The sequence below is a fragment of the Jaculus jaculus genome, chromosome 7 (genome assembly GCF_020740685.1).
Source record: "Jaculus jaculus isolate mJacJac1 chromosome 7, mJacJac1.mat.Y.cur, whole genome shotgun sequence".
NCBI classification, from domain to species: Eukaryota; Metazoa; Chordata; class Mammalia; order Rodentia; family Dipodidae; genus Jaculus; species Jaculus jaculus.
In genome coordinates this window covers 84,359,046-84,384,194 of record NC_059108.1, presented here as the reverse complement: position 1 = coordinate 84,384,194, position 25,149 = coordinate 84,359,046, and the positions used below count along the sequence as shown (strand labels likewise).

General features: G+C 42.5%; 1 protein-coding gene across 1 annotated transcript; it reads left to right on the top strand.

Annotated features, from left to right (window-relative positions):
• Positions 1-1,016: 1,016 nt before the first annotated feature.
• Sptssa (serine palmitoyltransferase small subunit A) lies at positions 1,017-22,477 on the top strand. The gene is made up of 2 exons (XM_004661862.3): positions 1,017-1,188; positions 21,344-22,477. The coding sequence occupies exons 1-2, from the start codon at positions 1,077-1,079 to the stop codon at positions 21,445-21,447; spliced, it is 216 nt and encodes a 71-aa protein (XP_004661919.2). The 5' UTR covers positions 1,017-1,076; the 3' UTR covers positions 21,448-22,477.
• The last annotated feature ends 2,672 nt before the right edge of the window (positions 22,478-25,149 follow it).

Here is a 25,149-nt window from a genome sequence, read left to right as displayed (position 1 = left end):
CAGAGGGTCTTGTTCATACGGAGAACTCCCCCCCCCCTTTTCTTTTTCTTTTTTTCTTTTAGGTAGGGTCTTGTTCCAGGTTAGCCTTGAACTCACAGCCGTCTACCTACCTACCTCTGCCTCCAGGACGCTAGGCTAAGGGCTTGTGCTCCCAACCCTGCTGCACCTGCTATTTCTAAGCGCAGGAAGCGCTACCCACCATGAGAGTTTAAAGTTTAAAGTAGTAGGCTAATTAGTCTAGAAACTCTTTTGTGTCATTTCACATGCTGGCAGTGCATGGACTGCCAATGAAGGCGGGAATCCTGCTGGACTATTTGTGGGCAGGAAAATCTTAGGAAGACTTATCCAGCTGCCACCAGCCCACAATGACCTCTGCCATCTGTAAAATCCACTACATCAGTGTGCTTCTCTTGATCTTGACCTCCCTGGTCCGTGCGTACTGGCTCTAAGAGGTGGGCAGGTAGATGCTCGTGGTACGCTCTCCTGAGTCTAGGTTAAGGAGGACACGGTGGAATGATGGCCTATTTCAGACACACGCCTGGGTGGGGCAAGAGGTAAGAGCTGATGATGCATGCATCTCTTCTACAGTCTTTCTGCAACTCCTTGGCTGGCTGACCCAGGCGGCCACACCCTCTTTAATCCCTCACCTCCTCTGCACAGACCATAGCTTTATTTGCATTCCTGCGAACGACCAAACCGTTGGCCGCCCAAGGTGGAGGGACCCGATGCGTTCCGGTTCAGCTGTGTAGGCGCCGCAGCTATCCGGCAAACCGTGTCCTCCACGCTCAGGTCCCGGCCGGCCTGGACCGCAGAGCCGGGCTCCCCAACCGCCAGGCGCGGGCGCGGGCGCGCGGACGGGCCTCGGGGCGGGGACCGAGGAGACCCGCCTGGCCAATGAGCGGCGGCCGGGCGGCCGCTCGGGGGCGCGCGCGGGCTGGGCGTGCACGGTGACGCGCGGGGCCGACCGGGCCAATGGGCTCCGGGTGGCGGGCGGGCGGGTCCGAGGCCTGGTGGGATTTGAGGACGCGGGGCGGACGGACGGACGGACGGACGTCCTGCTGCGCGGCGGGAGGCGCATGGCGGGGATGGCGCTGGCGCGGGCCTGGAAGCAGATGTCGTGGTTCTACTACCAGTACCTGCTGGTCACGGCGCTGTACATGCTGGAGCCCTGGGAGCGGACCGTGTTCAGTATCCTGCCGGGCGCGGGCGCGGGCGCGGGCGCGGGCCGAGGGCGGGGCTCGAACCCACGAGCCCTGGGCTCTCGGGCCTGGCCCTGGGCTTCCGGGTACAGGCGTCGGGACTCGAGACTGCTGGACTCCCGGCTCAGCCGCCCGCTCGGTCCTCGCTCCGCTGCTCCTTGCGGGGGGAGGCAGGGACCGTGGAAGTGGAGCAGACCGCCCCCGGCGTGCACGCCTTTGACCTTTAACTGTCCCTCTTTTTAGTTGGCTTTGGACTCAGGGCATGCTAACCAGTTCGCCAGCTTTTAAATGCGGTTGTCAGTGCGTTCACCACAGCCTCATACAGTTTGTAAGTTATTGTATCTGCTGGTTTTCAATATGGCAGTTAAAAAAAAATGTGTGTTTTATTCATGACTTCTTTGCAGGGTTAGGTACAGACTCCTGGAAAGGAATTCGTGGTTAGTGGCAGGTGAGGTTTCGGGCTGGGTTTTGGTGCACAGTTCATTCTTGCTAAGCACTAACGAGAGAGATGACGGTGCCCAGGAGCTCTCTGCCTGTATCTTTCCTCGCCTTTCACTGCCCCAGTGAATAAATAACTCAAGGTTGTGAGGAAATCTGGGATGTTTGCAGTTGTCTGAGCCGGTGTCCTTTGCTATAATTGTCGAGGACAGATCTCCCTCTGCCTTAATCGGAATTAAACATTTCACATCACATGCTCACTTCGTCAGGCTCGCCTTTTTGTTGTGGTTTATTGGGAGTAGCTTTGTTTGGAACAACTCTAAAATGCATTGTTGCTTTGGGGTGGAGGACTGAGAGCTTCATTCCCAGTGTGGTGGTGTTGAAATAGCACGCGGTAGTATTTTTGAAGAATCTTAGCTAGCTACAAGGCAGTTTATGCAGCTTTTACTGTTGGATAGTTCTTTGCAAGTCTAGAACTTAATGACCACAATGTGTATTTTGGATTCTGGATATAAAGTCTGGTCTGATTTCCTGTGTCACTTGTAGCTTCCTTCAGTTTGCTCTCTGGGTTTTGTGTGTTACGTGGACATACCTTGTAAAATGTGTGTTTAATTGGGATTTTTTTTTTTTTTTTCAGTGGCAGCAGGCAGTATTGACTCACTTAAAATCGTCTTACTACAGTTAAACGGTGTTGGCAAAGCCCTTAAAAGAATAATCGTAATGACAAAAGCTGAATGTATTGATGCACACCTGTAATCCCAGTATACAGGAGGCCCCGTGCAGAAGGGTTGTGGTGAGTTAAAGGCTAGCTGGATTACTTAGTGAGATCGGGGCTATGTAGCAAAGGCCTTGTCTCAAGAAAGGAAGAAAGAAACAATGCTGGGATAAATTGAAACCCTTTAACAGGAGCTGAACATGGAGCCCTGTGTAGATTTTGTATGTAGAAACATTTGCTGGTCTATGAATGAATGCTACAGTGTTGCCGGCACATGGGTAAATGCTGTAACGACAGCAATGTTACGATTTTTCTGTTACAGTATAGTATTAAGAGTGTCCTTCAAATGCCCAGGCTTTTTTGAGGACAGGGAGAAATTATGAAGGGAAATGTAGTGCCCCTGTAGAGTTTTGCCTTTGATCTATTTGACTTCTCATTGGTTTATATGATTAAGTGAAAGTCCTTTTTAGATTAGTGAGAACTGCAACTTCGTGTACTGTAGAATTAAAAAAAAAAAAACTTTAACTTTATTTTTGGGTTTTTAAAAAAGATTTATTTTTATTTATTTGAGACAGAGAGGGAGAGAGAGACAGAGTGAGAATGGGTGTGCCAGAGCCTCTAGCCACTGCAAACGAACTCCAGACGCATGTGCCCCCTTGTGCATCTGGCTAAAGTGGGACCTGGAGAATCAAACTTGAGTTCTTTGGCTCTGCAGGCATGCACCTTAACTGCTAAGCCATCTCTCCAGCCCTATTTTTGAGATAGGAAATGCTATGTAGTCCAGGCTTGCCTAGAACTGATTATGTAGGTTAAGCTATCCTCTTAACTTTAAGTGATCCTCCTGTCTTAACCTCCTAAATGATACAATTACAGTCAGGTGACACCATGGCCAGACATCCATGCAGTTTATTTGAACAGAAAAATTGCACCAGACTTAAAAATATTTATTGAACAGAAAGAATGGAAGAAAATGGGCATGCCAGAAACTCTTGCCACTGCAAGCAAACTTTAGACTGGTGATGGGTCTGGCTTTACGTGGTTTTTGGGGAATTGAACTCTGGCCTGTAGGCTTTCCAAACAAGTGCCTTTAACTGCTGACCCATTCTCCCAGCCTTGTACTGGACTTTCCTGATAAAAAAATAAATCAGGCTGGGTGTGGTGGTGCATGCCTTTAATTCCAGCACTCAGGAGGCAGAGGTAGGAAGAACTTCGTTAACTTGAGGCCACCCTGAGACTACATAGTGAATACCAACCAGCTCAGCCTGGGGTAGAGTGAAACCCTACTTTGGAAAAGCCTTGGCTGTATGGGACCTTGCCTCAAACAAAATAAACCATGTTAATGTAACACCTTCAGTAACCCCCATGGATAGTCGCAGTGGACTGACCACACGCCTGTTTGTATTCTAGCGGTTCAGCTTGGGATACCTGTGATTTGTCAAGTGCCACAACTGACGTCCCCTTCTTCACTGATTCAGTTTTCAGAGACTGTGACCCTGCTGGACCTAAGTATTGGAATGGCCTTTACAAGCTATGCTAAGACGATTTTTTTTTTTTTTCGAGGTAGGGTTTTACTGCAGCTCAGGCTGACCTGGAATTCCTATGTAGTCTCAGAATGGCCTTGAGCTTATGGTGATCCTCCTACCCCTGCCTCCCGAGTGCTGGGATTAAAGGTGTGCACCACCACACCTGGCCTTAAAACAGATTATTTAAAAAAAAGATTTTTTTTTTTTTATTTTTCCAGGTTAAGGTCTCACTCTAGCCTAGCCTGACCCGGTAATCACTCTATAGTTCCAGAAATCCTCCCACCTGTACCTCCCAAGTGCTGGGTTTAAAGGTGTATGCCACCACGCCAGGCTGAAAAGCATTATTTATTTGCAAGAAGAGAGAGATAAAGAGAAAGAGAGAATGAGAATGGGCACACCAGGGCCTCATGCCACTGCTAACGAACTCCAGATGCCTGGGCCACTTTGTGCATCTGTCTTTTCATGGGTACTGGGGAATCAAACCTGGATCACCAGGCTTTGCCAGCCTTTAACTGTTTAGCCATCTCTCCAGTCCCTAAGACAGATTCTTTCAATTTTTTTCAAAAAGAATAAACTCCAGTGATTCATATTTTTTAATTTTTAAATTTTTTTGTTTATTTTTATTTATTTATTTGAGAGCAGCAGAGAGAGGGAGAGAGAATGGGCATGCTAGGGCCTCCAGCCACTATGAATGAACTCTTTTTTTTTTTTTTTTTTTTTGGTTTTTCGAGGTAGGGTCTCACTCTTGTCCAGGCTGACCTGGAATTCACTATGGAGTCTCAGGGTGGCCTTGAACTCACGGCAATCCTCCTACCTCTGCCTCCCGAGTGCTGGGATTAAAGGTGTGCGCCACCATGCCCGGCTCACGAATGAACTCTTGAAGTGTGCACCCCCTGTGCATCTGGATAACGTGGGTCCTGGGGGAAATCAGGCCTCAAACCGGGGTCCTCAGGCTTCACAGGCAAGCGCTTAACCACTAAGCCATCTCTCCAGCCCAGTGACTCATGTTTAATAATTAAAAATGCTGAAAAATCTACTGAACAGTTGGAATGCTTAAGATAGCTACAGTTGTAGATAGTTGTAAGGAAAGTGTAAGAGAAAAGCAAAAGAGAACACTGGACTTGATCTTTACAGACAGACTGTTTATTGAAAGAAACATTGAGGGGCAGCAGCCTTTCCCCGGAATGAAGGCTGGGGTTCAAGCTTATAAGGAGGATCTGAAAAACAGACTGGGTTAGGTGCAAGTCCAAAGGGAAATAGATAAAGAATTGTAGTTATTTGCGTCTTTGCTCAGAATAGGCTTCTTTAGCAACAATTGTCTAAGGAAGTGTCTCAGATGGTTTCAGTTCCTTCAAGTCTTAGGGACAGTTATTAACTCTTTTTTATTAATTAATTTATTAGAGGGGGAGAGAGAATGAGAATGGGCATGTCAGGACCTCTAGCCACTACAAACGAACTCCAGATGCATGTGCCACCATGTGCATCTGGCTTATGTGGGACCTGGTTCCTTTGGCTTCGCAGACATGTGCCTTAACTGCTAAGCCATCTCTCCAGTCCAATTTATTAACTCTTTAGTTCCCTCTAGTTTTCAGGGAGAGTCAGTAACCCTTCAGTTTGGACTCTGAAAGGATAAAAAAGATTGGGGAGAACTGGGAATGAGTGGGGCACTTAGGAGTGGACTGCGTGGGCAGGAACATGGATGGCACGATCTTGGACTCTTTCCTGTTGGGAGGGAACAGTAGATCTCTCAGGAGTCCTGTGGAGGTTGGATGCCAAGGGGCTGATAATTCGGTGGTTATGAAGAATTCAGTGACTAGCTGTGAAGGTGTGTATTTTGTCTTGGAGAAATTCAGTGAGGCATCTGAGTATGTAAGGACAAAAAAGGAGGATTATAATCAGGGGAATAAAGCACATATCAGATACAGGATAGGTTTAACTTGAAGGGAGTAGAGCTGTGAGGACCCCCTCCCCTCCCCCGAGGTAAGGTTTCACTCTAGTTCAAGCTGACTTGGAATTTACTGTGTAATCTCAGAGTGGCCTCGAACTCACGGCGATCTTCCTACCTCTGCCTCCCAAGTGCTGGGATTACTGGTGTGCACCTCCATGCCTGGTGAGATTTATTTTTTTTAAACTTCTAGCAATAGATATTTTAGCTGGTCACAGAGAAATGTCAAGTCACATGTAGAGAAATAATATTACTGGCCATTAAGAAAGGCTAATATAGCCCAAAATATTATTGGCTTTGGGTTGGTAACATTTTACTTCTCCACAGTTGGTGTAGTCCATTGTTGATGTTTTGGTCTTACAGGTGTGGCTTTTGGGAGCCTCAGCTTTTGGTTTCCCATTTGTCAAACTTCATTTTGTAGTTTGTGTACATAGTAGGCTATTATCCCATGTTGATCTTATGAACAGGCAAGGAGGCAGCTCTTTCGGAGAGTGATACTTATCAGAGCCATTAGGAAACAAACACCTAGATCATATCAAATCTATTAGTCATTATGACCTATTATACATGTATGAGTTTTCTTGCATGTGACATGACATTTTCAGGTGACATGAACATTATACTTAAGGTTGAAAAAATAAGATAGGTGATAGGTAAGGAAGAAGGAATTGTTAACTTGGATGGAAACTTAATTGGAATTTGCAGAAATATAAAGGTTTGGTTTAGGTAAGGTAGGAAATATAAGAGATTAGTATTGAAGCTATATTTGAAATATCTTAAATTATTTTAAATTTAAATAAGATAGACATTAGGAAGTTAACTAATTCTGAAGTTTAGGTTTTAAAGTTTTTTTGTGTGTATGTGTAAGTCTTTAATATAGAAGGTTCATAGTCTTTACTTACTTGGTCTAAAGATCAAAAAGTCTTATCTTTAGGAGAATTAATGAAACTATGTTAAGCTGAAAGGCTAAAAGTTTGATTAGTCTTGATAATTTGTTATTACCAGTTGTTTATTTTATAAACATAATGAAATTATGTTTTATATAATTATATTGGTTAAATAATACAATGAAATATATTAGACCCAGTTTTATTTATTAGAATAAGTTTATAGCAAATAAATAAGTCTTACCCAATAGAAAAACATAAGAGTAGAACATTTAAGAAAACTATTGTTATAAACCTATTGTTTGATTTTTATGTCACACTTAGATAGAGTTTAAATAAGTAGACAAAACTACTTATAATATCTTGATCTTGTTAACCTTGATATTGATATTTACATGGGAAACTAAGGCTTATAGAACCAGCATCAGAGATGGCGTGGAGAATCCATTTATTTTTACATCAGCAAGAGTCCAGGTGAATCTCTTCTAAAGCCTGAAAAAAATGTATAATTAATAGAGAGAGTTCTATAGCTGTGTTATGAAGTTAAGAAGAAATGTAAGACAATTTTAGTACTGGCCAGAAGCTGTAATACAAACGATGGCCTCGAAACAGTACAAAACTTACAGTGTCAGGACAGAAGATTATGTAGTATGGGACATAATCAGCATAAGGAAGGACATTGTGGTGGTTTGATTCAGGTGCCCCCATGAACTTAGGTGTCATGAATGTTAGGTTCCCAGCTGATGGAGATTTGGGAATTAACGCCTTTTGGAGTGTATTGCTGGGGGCGGGCTTATGGGTGTTATAGCCAGTTTCCCCTTGCCAGTGTTGGGCACACTCTCCTGTTGCTATGGTCTACCTTACATTGGCCAGGGGGTGATGTCCACCCTCTGCTCATGTCATCATTACCCCTGCCATTGTGGAGCTGCCCTTCAAGCCTGTAAGCCAAAATAAGCCTCTTTTTTTTTTTTTTTTTTTTTTTTCCCCCAGAAGCTACTCTTGATTGGGTGGGTCTACCAGCAATATGAACCTGACTGCAACAGACATAATTTTGGGCCAGGGGCTTTTAAATTTTATTTTATTGTAATATGAGATATGCACTACTAATACGTTTACCATCTTATTGTAGAGAATTGCTTGTCCTATGTAAACAATTAAGGCAAGAGAAAAACAAACAGCTTTCTCCCCACCACCCCAGGCAGTGTCTCTCTCTCTGTCTGACTCAGGCTGACCTAGAATTCACTCTGTAGTCTCAGGGTGGCCTCGAACTCACAGTGATCCTCTTACCTCTGCTTCTTGAGTGCTGGGATTAAAGGTGTGCACTACACGCCAGGTGAAACAGCTTTTCTTATTATTTTTTTAAAAAATTTTGTTCATTTTTATTTATTTGAGTGTGACAGAGAGAGAAAGAGAGAATGGGTGTGCCAGGGCTTCCAGCCACTGCTAACAAACTCCAGACGCGTGCGCCCCCCTTGTGCATCTGGCTAACCTGGGTCCTGGGGAATCAAGCCTCGAACTGGGGTCCTTAGGCTTCACAGGCAAGCACTTAACTGCTAAGCCATCTCTCCAGCTCAGCTTTTCTTATTCTTTAAATATCTAATAGCTATAAGTACAGGCAGAACATGTCAAATAAGAGCATAAAGTTTTGGCATTTGTATTTGGTAACATCTTTGATTAGTTTAGATACCTGTGTGGGTACCAATTATGCAGGGAAGGTCGGAAGCACTGCTGTAGAGTTTGAAATCATTTATTTTAGATAAAGACCATTGTTTAAGCATGGGGCTGTACCCTGAGGTACAAAATGTCTTAAGAGTTAATTTACTATTGGGCGTGGTGGCACACACCTTTAATCCCAGCATTTGGGAGGCAGAGGTAGAGTATCGCTATGAGTTCAAGGCCACCCTGAGACTACATAGTGAATTCCAGGTCAGCCTGGGCTAGAGTGAGACCCTACCTCAAAAAAACAACAACAAAAAGAGTTAATTTTCTTATGAGTAATAAACTTGAGATATCAGAAATGAGACATTTACTTTTTTTGTTTAAAATTTTTTTTATTTTCTTAAAATTTTTATTTTTATTTATTTATTTGAGAGCGACAGACAGAGAGAGAGAGAGAATGGGCACTCCAGGGCCTCCAGCCACTGCAAACGAACTCCAGACACATGTGCCCCTTTGTGCATCTGGCTAACGTGGGTCCTGGGGAATCAAGCCTCGAACTGGGTTCCTTTAGGCTTCACAGGCAAGCACTTAACCGCTAAGCCATCTCTCCAGCCCGTTTTTTTTTTTTTTTAAATAATTTTTTTCTTTTTTGGTTTTTGTTTGTTTTATTTTTATTTTTATTTATTTGCAAGCAGAGAGAGAGGGAGAGAAGAGAAATAGACAGAGAGATAATGGGCATACCAGGGCCTGTAGCCACTGCAAGCAAACACCAGACACATTTGCCCCCTTGTGCTTCTGGCTTATGTGGGACCTGGAGAATTGAACCTAGGTCCTTTGGCCTTGCAGGCAAATGCCTTAACCCCTAAGCCATCTCTCCAGCCCTAAAAATTTGTTTTATTGATAACTTCCATAATTGTAAACAATATCCCATGGTAATTCCCTCCCTCCCCCACTTTCCCCTTTGAAACTCTGATCTCCATCATATCCTCTCCCCCTCTCAATCAGTCTCTTATTTTGATGTCATGATCTTTTCTTCCTACTATGATGGTCTTCTGTAAGTAGTGTCAGGCACTGTGAGGTCATGGATATCCAGGCCATTTTGTGTCTGGAGGAGCATGTTATAAGCTGTCCTGCCCTTCCGTGAGCTCTTGCATTCATCTGCCACCTCTTCTGCAATGGACCCTGAGCCTTGGAAGGTGTGATTGAGATATTTCAGTCTTGAGCCCTCCTCTGTCACTTCTTCTCAGCACCATGGTGCCTTCTGAGTCATCTCAAGGTCACTGCAGTATGAAAAGAAAAGGTTCTCTAACCAAAAGTGAGAGTAGCATTAATACATGGGTATGAACATTAAGAGGAGTGCTTACTGGACAGTTTGGTGAGCATAGTATATACTTTTAGCCAGACAGCAGGCAGACATTATACTCCTAAGGCTTTATGACTACCCCTGTTGTATTTTGGATTTTTTTTTTTTTTCGAGATAGGGTCTTACTCTAGTCTAGGCTGACCTGGAATTTACTAGGTAATCTCAGAGTGGCCTCAAACTCATGGTGATCCTCCTACCTCTGCCTCCTGAGTGCTGAGATTAAAGGTGAGCGCCACCACGCCTGGCCCCATCTTTTCTGTTTCAATCTTACTGTTTACATCCTCAAAACTTTTTGTACTTGTATTGACCATTTAAACATAAAATTTTATTAGACTTTTTTTATCTAATGGGAAAACATATAAGAACAGAATATGTAAGAAATCTATTGTTGTAAACATAGAAGCAGATGTTCTCTCAAACAAAATGAAGACTTTATTGCAAAACATGTAAACTTAGCATTTGGTTACAATTCAATCAAGCTTTAAGTGTCTCATTTAACATAAAAATTAGTTGTAAATTATTTTGTGAACATTAGTATAAAAGTATAGTAGTAGGTAGAGCTATTGTTATAAATAGACAATCAGGCATTTTGTAAACATTATTCAGAGCAGAATCATACATAAGAAAACCTGAATGACCTGTGAAATTTAAAAAAAAAAAAAAACTTTAGTAGTTGTTGCAGTCAGGTTCACATTGCTGGCAGAAATCATCTGACCAAGAGCAGCTTTGGGGGAAAATAGGGTCTATTTTGACTTACAGACTTGAGGGGAAGCTCCATGATGGCAGGGGAAAACGATGGCATGAGCAGAGGGTGGACAACAGGAACAGGAGAGTGTGCCAGACACTGGCTATAATAGCCATAAGCCCGGCCCCAACAATAGATCACCTCCAGGAGGCATTAATTCCCAAATCTCCATCAGCTGGGAACCTAGCATTCAGAACACCTAAGTTTATAGGGGACACCTGAATCAAACCACCACGCTAGTATACTTATGTTGTCTTTTATGTTTGATGGTTAAATATATTTTAATCAGAAACCTAACAATTTTTTCTAACTTCTGCTTTTACTTATTTATTTATTTTTTGGTCCCTGTGGTTAATTATAAATAGACTGGATTCTAACTGTTCCCATTTCCCTGGGTCAGCAATCCCCTATGCCCCCACCTCCCCTTATTTATTTATTTATTTTACTAAATATCCAGAAGGTTAGTTATATTAATTTCATATTTTTGACTTTTTTGTTACATTTAGATAAAGTTTAAATAAACAAACAAAAACTCATTAAAAATGAATCTTGATTTTCTTAAACATTTAGTTTTTTTTTTAGTAGTTAGAGTTTAACAGTAGGAAATATAGGTAAAGCTCAATTTTAACTTTTATTTGAGGCATGGCAATAGAAATAAATTTATTAACTTATTACAAAGAGTAAAGTCTGAGTTATATGAACAATTAAGGTGAGAAAAAGTATGGAGAATGAAAATCTTTAAGTTAACCCATTTTACCACAAGCAACTTAAACCTTTTCCAGTTTAAGTCCCACAACCTTTTTATATCCCTTCCATATCCTTTTAATAACATACCTTACAACAATCATTTACTTTATAAAGTCTTTTCTGATCTAAAAACATGTCTCTTTCTGTGGAAGCAGGATTAGAATTTGGTATACATACATGTCCATTGTTGGAGTAAGCATGAACAAACATGTTGTCAACATCATAGAGGTTATTATTTTAAATATATTGTAAACCTGGTTATAATAATTTCACATCATTTAAAATATATGAGCATCAGCACATTTAATGACTATAAGCATTGGAATAATTAATGACCATGAATTTAGTCAGTCATACATAAAGACAGATTACATGTAACATAGAACACATGACATGACATGGTTAGCCAACATTAGGCATGACAACATGAAACATGGAGAGGCATCCCTTTCAAGATTTTAGTTATGTTTCAAATTGATGAGGACTTAATCTTAACAGCGCAACAGCCAGTGATTTGAATTTAAAGTTGACAATTTTTTTTGTGTGTGTGGCCATTAGTCATATGTAATGGGGCTGAGGTTACAGGATTTCTCTTGGTGTTTACTTATTCTGTCCAGCTGTGTGACAGGCACTGGCTTTTCTAGTTATTTAAAGGTTAAGTTTTTGTGTATTGTGATTGCCCACCTCTGTTGTCAGTTTTTCATTGGAGACTTGTAATGAAAAGGAGGAGAAAAGGGAAAAGAAAGGAAAACACCTTAGAAACTATATTGTGATTTTTAACTTTTAGCAAGGAGTGAAAAATTAGATATGCATATGTGGAATTTAAGGAAGCCCAGTAAACTCAGGAGTCTCTCTAAGAAGGTGGGATTTGTATTTGATTTAGTGAGATGGCTTGAATTTAGTGTGAGAGGGAGAGACCCTGGCATGTCATGACAGCTGACAGAACTGTGTGTGTGAGAGAGAGAGTTTTAGAAGGGGCAGGGATGGGGTGTGGGGGTGGGCGTTGCACCGTGTGCCTTGGCATGTCATTGGAGAAAGTTACCAATGAGAATGTTGAAATCTAAAGTACCAAATTCAGGCCTGCATTGGCCATTGTTTAGAGAATACTGCAACCAAATTTGAATAGAGAGTTTGAGTAATTTGGTAGGTAGGATCTCAGAGTCCAAGTTCTTTTAAATTACTTTTGAGACATGCCAGTATTTTGGAACAGATAATTTAGCGCCCATTTTGGAAGACAACGACTTATTCAGAGTGGCTAATCCCACCACCAGGGATGTCTCTGAGGCTTAGGGAGGGCAAGCGAAACCCAAGAATTAGGAGGGGAGCATCCCCACACTCATAATGCTTGGGGTGTCTCGTGGAGTGATAAGTGGGGTCTCTCAGGGCCTCTGATCATCCATGGACCAAAAAGTGAGAAACTTCCGGAGTTTCTAAGGTCTGGGATGGGACTCCTCCACCTTGTCCTGAAGCTTTAATTTGATGAGGGTGTGGATGCGGATGGTCACACAGCAATGGCCTCTTATCTGGAGTTCAAAAGTCTGGTGGGAAAGGGTGAAAAGAAGAAAAGGAAGAAGGCCCAGGTATTACGCTGGAAAGACTGGAGGTTTCAGGTCACAGGCAGCTGTTTAGTTCAGAGTAGTGAGCATGGCGAGTGTCTGCTCCTGAGGGAGTGAAATATTGGCGGGGAGGTGGAGAGGAGGAGCCGGGAAGAGAAAGGGAGGGTGTGTGGCCTGAAAGCCCTAGAGGGCTGCGATTCAAGTCATGGCACCAAATGCAAGGAAAGTGTACGAGAAAAGCAAAAGAAAACACTGGACTTGATCTCTACAGACAGACTGTTTATTGAGAGAAACAGGGGCAGCAGCCTTTCTGTGGGATGAAGCCTGAAGCACTGAGCCAGGCTGGGGTTCAAGTTTATAAGGAGGATCCTAAGAAAACAGACTGGGCCAGGTGCAGGTCCAAGGGAAGTACAGAGAACTGTAGTTATTTGTGTCTTTGCTCAGAATAGGCTTCTTTAGCAAGAATTGTCTAAGGAAGAGTGTCTCAGGGAGAGTGTCTCAGATGGTTTCAGTTCCTTCAAGACCTTTTAGTTTTAGGGACAGTTATTAACTCTTTAGTTCCCTCTAGTTTTCAGTGAGAGTCACTAACCCTTCAATAGTATTCCTGAGTAGTTGTTATGGAAGTACAAGTTTCACTCATATAAGAATGTTGGCCAGTCTATGTTGTATTCATTCCTGAAGAATCCCAAAATAATAGGGTTTGTGAAAAAGCAGTATTGAAGTGGGGCGTGGTGGCGCATGTCTTTAATCCCAGCACTTGAGAGGCAGAGGTAGGAGGATCACTGTGAGTTCGAGACAGCTTGAGACTACATAGTGAATTCCAGGTCAGCTTGGGCTACAGCAAGACCCTACCTTGAAAAACAAAACGAAACAACAACAGCAGCAACAACAAAACCTCAGAGAATGGGCTGAACACTTAACTTGTGCTGACATGATGTGGGTTAATATGCAGATGGTTAATGTGCCCAGGACTGAAGCATTATCAGTCTCTTCTGCTTGCTTTCATGCTGGGCAACTAGAAATATATCAGGGGGTCACTGACACATTAGGAAAAAAAAAAAAAAAAAACTTGCTTAGCATTCCAGTTAAGGATGATCTCTATTTTTTTTTTTTTTTTAAGTGAAGATGGGGGGAAAAGCCAGTAATAGTGACTTTCTGCTTGGAGCTTTATTCAGTAGCTGATAACCGCTTTTGTGCGGGACTTTGATTGTTTTACTAGTAAATAGCCTTAAGGATAGTAACATTTTCAGACAGATTTCACAAAGGCCCTTTATTAGTACAAGGTTGGATTGCTTTCACAGTCGTTTTAGCTTTGCACTTTCCTGTGATCAGAGACTCAGTAGCATTGAATGGTTTTTAGAGCAGTGAGGTAGTATGACCTCACCTGGACCAAGTTCCCCAACCTTTGCCTAGTGAGGAGAGCTAGCCCTTGCGCCTGGGGAATAGTATGCAAATGCGAAGGGAGAGGCTACTGTTGGGACAGGACTTCTAAGTTGCTGGTCTGGCTTCTGATGAGTGTTACTTGTTTTTCTTTAAAGTATTTCTGTCCTTTGTTGCAAGTTTTTTTTTTTTTTTTTTTTAAGTTGCTGGAGGGCTGGAGATATGGTATAGTGGTTAGGGTGCTTACCAGCCAAGCCAAAGGACCCATCTTTGATTCCTCAGGAGCCCCTTAAAGCCAGATGCACAAGGTGGTGCATGTATCTCTCTATGTGCCCCTCCCCCGCTAGTAAATAAAAAATAATATATTAATAATATAAATAAAAAAATTAAGTTGCTGGAGTAAGTGCTGGAGGTGGCCCTTTATGGGCAAAGCATAAATAAATAAAAAAAATCTCCCAAACCAAAAAACAACCCCACTAACTTGGGGGTTGGGAGACATAGCTGAGTGGGTAAGAGCAATTGCCTTGCAAGCGTGAGGACTTGAGTTCAGTTCTGAGCGCTCAGCACCCATGTCAGAAGCTGGGCATGGCCATATAGTAGGTCTGTGTTGTCAGCACTGAGGCAGAGGCAGGAGGTTCTGGGGCAGGGCTCCCTGGTTAGCCAGCCTAACCAAAAACCAGGTGTGAGCTCTAGGTTCAGTGAGAGGAGAGGTGGTCTCAAGGAAATAAGGCAGAAGAGGAGGATACCCAGTTCCGCCTGGTCTCTGTATCCCTTTGCATGAATTTGTGCGCGCACACACACCCCCCACATGTACTACACACATCTTAATTTCTTCTTTTATTTATTTGAGACCAGGGGGAGAGATTGGGTGGCTTCTAGCCACTGCAGACAAACTGCAGACATATGCGCCACCTTGTGCATCTGGCTTACGTGGGACTAAATCCTTAGGCTTTGCAGGCAAGTGCCTTAACCTGCTAAGCCATCTCTCTAGCCCCCTTAATTTCTTTTCTGTCTAGCTGATTACTTACTATTATCTAATGACAAATTGGGATCCTCAAATAAAGACAACCTACAAAGTTATTGCTTTACATCTATTTGCTTTTTAGAAAGTATTTTACTTTTATTTGTTTATTTGCTAAAGAGACAGACAGACAGAAAGACAGAGAATGGGCATCCTAGGGCCTCCAGATGCATGTGCCACCTTGTACATATATCTGGTTTTACATGGGTACTGGGGAATTGAATCTGGGTTCTTAGACTTTGCAGGCAAGTACCTTAACCACTGAGTCATCTCTCCAGGCCTCTTTGATTTTATAGCCATTAACCTTATAAAATATTTACGTGATAACCAGGTTATAGATAACCTATGATCACTCATTCACCCAGGGCTGCTTGTGTACGTCCTGGCACCTTATCTGTTAGTTCTGGAACGTCCTGTGGATTACCTGCGCTGTATGCTGGGCACCACAGCTGGCAGCGGAAGCTCCACGATGCGCTGTGCTGCTCTCAGTCATTTAAGGTCCAGTGGCAGAGGTAGGTCATCGTCACACAGAACACAGCAGTCCAGTTTTTAGTTTTCAGGGCTTCATTTGGTTATATTGTGGGTTGTACTAGATCCTATATTGTTTGAGTCAGAAGAGACCCCTCTACAGTACAAATCGGACATTTTTGCTGTTTTTTTTTTTTCTTTATTTATTTGAGAGAGAAGACACACAGGAGAGGCAGAGAGAATGGGTGTGCTAGGGCATTCAGCTGCTGCAAACAAACTCCAGAGGCACGTGCCACCTTGTGCATCTGGCTTATGTGGGTCCTGGGGAATTGAACCTGGGTCCTTTGGTTTTGCAGGCAAGTGCCTTAACTGCTAAGCCATCCCTCCAGCCCTTTTGTTTTTTTGCGCTGAGGTCTCTAACACAGGCTGACCTGGAATTCACTCTGTTGCTCTGGGTTGGCCTTGAACTCACAATGATACTCTTATCTCGGCCTCCCGAGTGCTGGTCTTAAAGGTGTGCGCCACCATGCCCGGCTCTGCCCAACTTTTATATAGCTATGAACACATATATCAATAGCAATAAAAACTTGGTCAATAAAAAAGATCATTACTTTGTGTATTACCTTTTTGTGTGTATGTTTTATGTAATTTAAGTTTTACCTTTTTCCCTGTGTGTTTGTCAAATTAATGACTTTAATAATGATAGGGAGGCAGTCATTAAATGTCCTCTCTAAATAAATGACATCCTAAAATGTTAATGAGGAAAGGGAACTCATTTTGTGAGGAAACTCAGACCAGGTTGGTGGTATCCCAAGATTACATCATCACAGATGAGAAGCTGAGTAAACGCAGGTAATTTCCACACAGGTTTGAGTCATGATAGCAGACATTCAAAGCTTGAAGAACAGCTTTAGTCAGGATGGTGTTGCGGAATAGCTCTGATTCCTGATTGTCACATCACCTGTAGAGATAAGGTGCTATGACTCCACTATACATAAGGAGAGAGTGGTCCAGAGTTGCTGACATAGGCAAGGATGGCAGGGTTATGACTCAAACCATGTTGTTTCTAGCACTTACTTTTGTGTACTTCACAAGGTCAAAGATGCTTTAAAAGTTGGGAGGTTTGTTACAGGCTGAGATGGATTGGGAAGTCTGCATAGACAGCCGCACACTCCTGCAGTGCCAGTACTTGGGAGACTGAGGCAGGAGGATCATGTGTTTGAAGTTACCCTGGGCTACATAACATCTTGTCTCAGAAAAGTCAAAACCGAATCAAGCCAAAGCCAAAACCAAACAAGTCAAAACAGGAAGTCACTTGATGGCACACCAAGAAAACAAGTCAACAAGGGCACAGCACTGAACTGTCCTGGTTTAAATGGTGCCAGCAGACTCCTGCCCCCAGGCAATATTCAACTCTGGTCAGGACTTGGAGCTGTCTCAGCTTCATGGCTAAAGTTGCTCAAATGAAATTTGAGTGATGGAGTTGCCCAGGCCTGTAATTCTGGTACTCTGGAGGTGGGGGCAGGCTGTCTAGTGAGTTTGAGGCCAGCTTGGATTAAATTAGACTGTCTCAAACAACAAAGCCACATAGCAAAAATTCCCTTCTGCATTGTTTTGTAAGGTGACTTTTTAAAATTCATTTATTTGATAGAGATAGAGAATGGGCATGCCAGGGCCTCCAGCTGCTGCAAATGAACTTCACATGCATGTACCACCTTGTGCATCTGGCTTACGTGGGTCCTGGGGAATCGAACCTGTGTCTTTTTACTTTGGGGGCAAGTACCTTAATCCCTAAGCCGTCTCTCCAGCCCACAAGGTGATTTTTTAGTAGAAGGTCTGTCCTGTATCACTGTATAATTAAGTCAGTTTTAAGTATTCTCTTATGGTTGAAAGCCTGAGAATTTTTTTTTGGGGGGGGAATAATTTTAAAATTTAATTTTGAAAGTTAGAAGACTTCTTTTTTTTTTTCAAGGTAGGGTCTTGATTTAGCCCTGGTTGACCTAAAATTCACTCTGTAGTCTTAGGGTGACCGCGACCTCAAGGCATTCCTCGTACCTCTGCTTCCCATGTGCTAGGATTAAAGGTTTGCACTTACGATGCCCAGCTAAAGAAGATTTTTCGTAGGCTTATTTAGTTATGATTCTGGAAATAATTAAATGAAATGGGGACAGAGACAGGCATGGTTGCATACCTCTTTATTCCCAGCACTCAGAAGGCAGAGGTAGGATTGCTGTGAGTTCAAGGCCACCTTCAAACTACATAGTGAATTCCAGGTCAGTTTGGGCTAGAGCAAGACACTACCCCAAAAGACAACAACACCAAAAAAAAAGAAAGCAGGGGTGGGGGGATCAGAATATAGAAATATTTTTTGTGGGGACATAGGATAAAGGTTGACATTTCATGTATAAAAGTTTTGTTATTTTTTAAAAATTATTTTATTTGTATTTATTTGACAGAGAGAGACAGAATGGGTACACCATAGCCTCAAGCCACTGCACATGAACTCCAGATGCATGTGCTCCCTTGTGCATCTGGCTTATGTGGGCCTTGGGGAATTGAACCTGGGTCCTTTGGCTTTGCCAGCAAACACCTTAACCACTAAGCCATCCCTCCAGCCCTGTTGTTACTATTATTATTTTTGCATTTTCAAGGTATGGTCTCACTCCAGCTCAGGCTGACCTGGAAATCACTGTAGTCTCAGGGTGGCCTCGAACTCATGGCAATCCTCCTACCTCTGCCTCCTGAGTGCTGGGATTAAAGGCATGCGCCACCATGCCCAGCTATTATTATTATTTTAAATATTTATTTTTATTTTATTATTAGGGAGAGAGAGAGAGAGTGAGAATGGGTGTGCTAGAGCCTCTAGACCCTGAAAACGAACTCCATATGCATGTGCCACCTTATGCATCTGGCTTACGTGGGACTTAGAGAATTGAACCTGGGTCCTTAGGCTTCTCAGGCAAACACCTTAACTGCCATACCATCCCTCCAGCCCTTGTTACTATCTTAAAAAAAATTTTTTTGCATATTTTTTATCTATATATTTGAGAGACAGAAAAAAGAGGCAGAGAGAGAGAGAGAGACAGAGAATGGGGGTGCAGGGCCTCCAGCCACTGCAAAAGAACTCCGGATGTATGCATCCCCTTGTGCATCTGGCTAATGTGAGTCCTGGGGAATCGAGCCTTGAACAGGGGTCCTTAGGCTTCACAGGCAAGCGCTTAACTGCTAAGCCATCTCACCAGCTCTGTTACTATCTTTTAAAAATCATTTATGAACTAATATTTGCAATTAGAGTCAGGTGACTTTCAATAATTCTTACTTACCTTTGCCAGAATTGATTGTTTATTCTGTTCCTGAGAGCTGAGACTGTCATTTGCTTCACAGTAACCAATGAGTTCCGAGCATACCATCAAGATGGGGATTAAGAGTACCTTCATTACTTACCATTGTTGGACATGGTGGAGCTGAGACATTAAAGTTGCTTATAGGGATTGGGGAAGAACTGACAAGCCCTACATGACTTGAATATTAGGAGAAAGAATCAAAGAAACACTTCTGAGTGGATGAGTAGGCAAAATCCGCTTGGGGGTAATATTAAAGGACTGAGGATGTAGTTTAGTGGTAGTGCACTTGCCTAGCATACACAAGGCCCTGGGTTTGATTCCCAGTACTATCAGTAAACAAAAAACTAATCAAGTGTGGGTGTTTGGAAGAAAAGCAGAATTCACTCTCATCATCTCATGCATGAAGGATGGACAGAGGAAAAGAGTTGGTCAGTGAATGGGGAAAATGGTGATCCAGAGGGGAACGGAGCCCTACAGCAGCATCTCAGTGCAGAGTTGGAGGGTTTGAAGATCAAAGACCAAGTCAGTGCCCATTCAGACAACCTCTGTTCTGCCGGGAGGCTGTTGGTCTTTGTGTGCACTCTGTAGCCTGGACAGGTGGCAGTCAGGTAGGTGGTTAGGGTCAACAAGCAAACATGACATGGTAGGGAAACAGTAAGTGGGTAGGTTTTTCTCTTGTTTGTTCATTTTAAGGAAATAAAGTGGTAAAGAGAAAGACAGGAGTTTAAGGAAGAGGCCTGAAGAGATGACTCAGCAGTTAAGGAGCTTGCTTGCAAAGCCTAACGACCTGGGTTTGATTTCCCCAGCACTCCCAGAAAGCCAGATGCACTAAGTGGCGCATAGCTAGAGGCCCTGGCATGCCACTTCTCTCTGTCTGTCTGTCTCCTCTCTCTGCTTGCAAAATAAGTAAATAACTTTTAAAAAGTTTAAGGAAGGACAAGAATGGGGGAGTAAAGTGTAAAATTGTAGAAAAGATGAGAGGTGTTCTGGATAGATGACTCATTGGTTAAGGTGCTTGCCTGCAAAGCTATAGAACCTAGTTTTGATTCCCTAGGACCCACATAAGCCAGATGCACAAGACTGTGCATGCCTCTGGAGTTCGTTTGCAGTGGCTGGAGTACCTGGTGTGTCCATTTGCTATCTGCCTCTCTCTCTGCTTCTTTCTCTCCCTCTCAACTTAATAAATAAATAAAAAAATATGTTTTAAAAATAAGGCTTTCCCTTGTGTTTGCTCAGAGGTGAATGAATGTGGTAGGGTTTGACCTCAGGCTCGAAACACAGCTTCTACTATGGCCCTGGCCAAGTCACTGTTTTCTCAGCCTCTGATGAATAGGAACCACAACAAACATTTCACGGGAATGCTCTGAGGGTTAATCACATCTTGTGACTAAGAGGTTTGTTAACTCTTATACAAATATTAGCTGAATATTGGTAGTAAGCACATTGTTTATTTAAACCCTATCTTCTTGGAAGAAAATGTAAGCTACATAGAAATACTACATAGAAATACATAGCATGTAGAGCTAAAAGGGGTGAGCGCAGAGAGGGAGGGAGAAAAACTTTCTAGAGCAGGGGCCCTTTTTTGACTGGAATATGGATGGCTTCAGTTCCCTTTGGAATAGGAAGAAAAGAGCACAGGGTAGAATCGTTTTTTCTGAATACTGGATGACTTTTATGTGAAGTCATTGCAGTTGTAGCAATGGCAATAATGTTTTAACAGTGGTAGTAAATGTTTGACAGTAACTGGTGCTGTCACTGTATGTGTTACTAAGGTAGTATATGTTGATTTTAACTTTGTCCAACTCCAAGTCAATGCTTCTTGCCACGTTGTATAAATCTAAAATTCTTATAACTATTGGAGTTGCTAGACTTTATGAAATTAACTGTAATTTTTATTGTTATTATTATTATTATTATTATTTTTCGAGGTAGGGTTTCACTCTAGTCCAGGCTGACTTGGAATTCACTATATAGTCTCAAGGTAGCCTTGAACTCATAGTGATCCTCCTACCTCTGCCTCTCAAGTGCTGGGATTAAAGGTGTGTGCCACCATGCCTGGCCATAATTTTAATCTGTACATTGGTTTCTTGGTCGAACAGTGAGTGATACATGCTTCATTTTAAGCAGTCTGATGTTTTCAACTCTGTGGGGAAATTTACAGTACTGGCTTTCCTGGTGATGGATAAGAAAAAGTGAGCCAACAACCCACTTAGGATGCTGCTAGTGGCTAGCATTCCATTCTTGTTTGTTGGTTCATCCTAAGTGAATGGGTGCTGCAACATAAATGGATGGTTGTTGAAGAAATTGTGGGATTTAGAAACCTATAAAAAAAATTTCCTTAACCGTAACTCAGATTCGATGCTGGTCTCCGTCGTGGGCATGGCGCTGTACACTGGCTATGTCTTCATGCCCCAACACATCATGGCAATACTACACTACTTTGAAATTGTACAGTGACGAAGATGTGGCCAGGATCAGAGGTTCCTGGGGAAGACCCACCCGATGAAGTTGGAGTGAGACGTCATCAGATAAGAAACTACTGGCTGTCAACACAACCACCCTTACCCATACAAAGACTAGGCTCCATGAGGGGAGCAGGAGAACCATTCTGACTCATGTATCGTATTCTTTATTTTTAATTTTACAAGAGGCTCTTCTACAGTAGTTTTTGTCTATTTTAACATTGTAGTCATTTGTACTTTGATATCAGTATTTTCTTAACCTTTGTGACTGTTTCAATAAGACCCTGTGAAAGCTTTTCTTAATGTCACTTTGAGTACATCTTAATTGCCTTCTATTTTTAAGACCCCAGGTCATTAGTTGGGCTTTACTGTTCTTGCTATTGTATGGCATATACAGCTGCCTGGACATATTTCTACTCTTGACCAAAGTTTTGTAAGAAACAATACAAGATTTGGGGAGGGGGAGGGAAGACATTTTATTGAGAACTATGTACACAAGACTTCTCTGTAAGCTTGAACTCAGGAGGACATTAGCTATCTAGCCTCTTAACAGCTTTTGCTCTAAAACTACTAACATGTTTCTTAGTCTGGAAGAAGTAAAGATCTTGCTAAAATTAATATAAAGAACATTTCATCTTTTAAATATTTAATTCTTATGTGGATTTATTTCCAGAAAACTTAAGTGGTGATTCTTGTGCCAGTGGGTGCTTGGTTAAGTGGCATTATTCTGTAATGCTTAGATACACTGTAGACTTTTTAATAGAAGGCAAATCAGTTTCCTGTAAGGCACTGTTAACAGTGTATGTACTTAAAATTTAATTTTATGATTGTAACAGGTGCTGTAGATGCATTTGCACATTGTGATGGATGTGATGAAATGAATTGTTAAATCTGTAGCAAAAAGAAGTATAATCTTGGTTAAAATCCTTTCACTCTTTGTATTTTTAAAAGATTTTTATTTCTTAGATGTAAAATGACTACCTAATTTTTAATGTAAGCTCATTAAATTCAAAGAGAAAAAATTAGCTAATGTAGCAGTATATTTTTTTGTTTCATGAGTAAACGTTGATCTAAGTTGTTACATTCCTGAGTTTACTATTGTAGAGGACCAAATAAGCAGAAAATATAACTTAGCATGGTTCTGAATATAAAACTGCTGCTAATTTTAAAAATTAGGCATTGTATATTACATATGTATATTTAAAAATATTTTTGAATATTTATTTTATTTGAGAGAGAGAGAGAGAGAGAGAGAGAGAGAGAGAGAGAGAGAGAGAAAGAGAATGAATGTGCCAGGGCCTTCAGCTGCTGTAAATGAACTCCAGATGCCTATGCCACCTTGTGCATCTGGCTTTTGTGGGTTCTGGGGAATCAAACCTGGGCACTTTGGCTTCTCAGACAAATGCCTAATTGCTAAGCCATCTCTTCAGCCCTGTGTTGTATCTTTTAAGATGCCTTCTAGCATAATTATTTATTTATTTATTTATTTTTTGAGATAGGGTCTCACTCTAGTCCAGGCTGACCTGGAATTCACTATGTAGTCTCAGGCTGGCGTGAAACTCATAGCAATTCTTCTGCCTTTGCCTCCCAAGTGTTAGGATTAAAGGTGTGCACTACCATGCCTGGCAGATTTTAGTATTTTTAAAGAGCCCATTAATGTCACAGCTTGGAGTGGTGAGATAATATATATTCTAGTTTGAAGCAATTAAAAAAATTGCTAAGCTAAATGGTCATATTCATTATTTTGCCTAAGTAATGAATATGAGCATTTAGCTTAGCTTAGGGTTGTTTAGTTAATGCTCAGATTTGCCATTCCTACATTTTTGATCCTTAAGAAGTACTGATAGGGGAAAAAAAAGAACTACTGATAGGGGCTGGAGAGATGGCTCAGCAATTAAGTTACTTGTCTGCAAAGCATAAAGACCTGGTGTGATTCCCTCGTAAAGCCAGATGCATAAAGTGGCGCATGTATCTGGAGTTTGTTTGCAGTGGCTGGAGGCCCTGGTGTGCCCATTCTCTCTCCATCCCACACTCTCTCATAACTATTAAGAATTAACGATAAGTAGTTTTTTAACGACCCTGGCGGGTTGAAGATGGGAAAGGTGAGAATCGTGGGTTTAGATGGGTACTCAGATTGCTACCTGGCCATCTCAGAAATCATTATACTCCAGGCTGAAGTTAAGTTGTCTCTGTGTAGTGGATGACTGGTGTTGCCCACTGGCCTGTGAGATGGCTTCCCAGGAAATCTTGAGGTCAGATGGAAGGAGAAGGGAGCTTGTGCATTGAGAGAATATCTGGTCAGGGAAGTATATTCTCACCCACTGGTGCAAGTGAGTGGTCTATTAGTAAATAACATATGTGGAGGTAATTTCCACTTTCTTTGTGTAAAGTATATTTATTCTTTATGGCTTGCTTGCCTTTCTGTGTATCTTACCAGGCAAGGTACTGACTGTCTTAATGCTGGAGTGTTTTTCAGGGGTAAATAAGGACAATAGATGCTGCCTTTCTTCAGAGCAAAGAGCAGGTTTGCTTAGAGCCTTCAAGGACAGGTGTTCTTTGGAGCAAGGCCTTTATGAAGGATGTAAAGTCAGAGCTGGAGATAAAGCTCCATTGGCGGAGTACTTTCCTGGCTTACATAAACCAGGCACAGTGGCGTACACTTGTCATCCTCTGTGGAGGCAGAGGTGGGAATTTCAGGGATTCAAAGTTATCCTCAGCTACATAGTGTTGCCAGGCCAGCCTGGGCCCCTCAAAAAGTAAACTGAATAATTTAAAGTGGAAAGTTCCCTATGCTTAGGGTTCCATTCCCGCTTGCAGCCCTCTGAATATAGGTATCATCTGGCTCTGTTTGCATTGCCCCGTCGAAAATGGGACCCGATCCAGAGCAAGAAAATCCTGTTAGTCACAAAGCCCTTTGTCTCTGTCCAGGACTTCATGTTTTCTGCCAGAACCTACAGATTGTTAGATTGCAAGTACAGTAAAATGTCAGACGTTTCCCAGTTCTTGTCATGTTTGCTGATGAAGATGGGGTGCTGACAGATAGGAATGGTGACTCCAGCCCGATTTGGAGATGGGACAACTCTAGGATCTAGTGGTAAGTGCTTCTAGCCAAGTATAATAGGGGGAGGGGTAAGGATCCCCCAGTGTGCTGCTGGCTAATTAATGGTCAGGCTCTGTGCAGTCGACTAGGAGGAAGCAAGCTGCCTGAGAGGGGCCTGGAAGATGGAGGAAGGGTCGTAGAACAGTGTGACAGCAGGCTTCCAGGTTCATAGTCAGGGCCGTGCATCTAGCTGCTCAGCCAAAGGACCCTCAAAAGTTACTGTTGCCAGTGAGGGGCATGCTGGTCCATGCAGACCTTCGCTGCAGACCCTGTAAGCTCATTCGCGTGACTGAGTGGGAGGCCATTTGAAGCGGACATTGAATGCAGAGCCTGATTTTCCTCAGAGAGCTAGCTGTTCTTTCCCTCCATGCTTTGGGCCTCCCTGCCTGCCTTCTACCCTGACCTGAACTGCATTAAGGAGAAAGATGAAACCCCAGCTTAGAAGTACTCAGCTGGGGAACTTGCACAGGAATGGGGGGAATTTGAACTTTGAAAAAAAATTATTTGAGAGAGAAAAACGCAGAGAGAGAGAGAGAATAAGTGCGCCACAGCCTCTAACCACTGCCAACGAGCTCCAGACGCATGTGCCACCTTGTG

Bases quoted from the DNA above. Each gene is read 5' to 3' on its own strand.
- Sptssa (XM_004661862.3), top strand. From the start codon at position 1,077: ATGGCGGGGATGGCGCTGGCGCGGGCCTGGAAGCAGATGTCGTGGTTC. The intron at 1,189-21,343 runs GTATCCTGCCGG...ACCGTAACTCAG, and splicing joins CTGGGAGCGGACCGTGTTCA to ATTCGATGCTGGTCTCCGTC.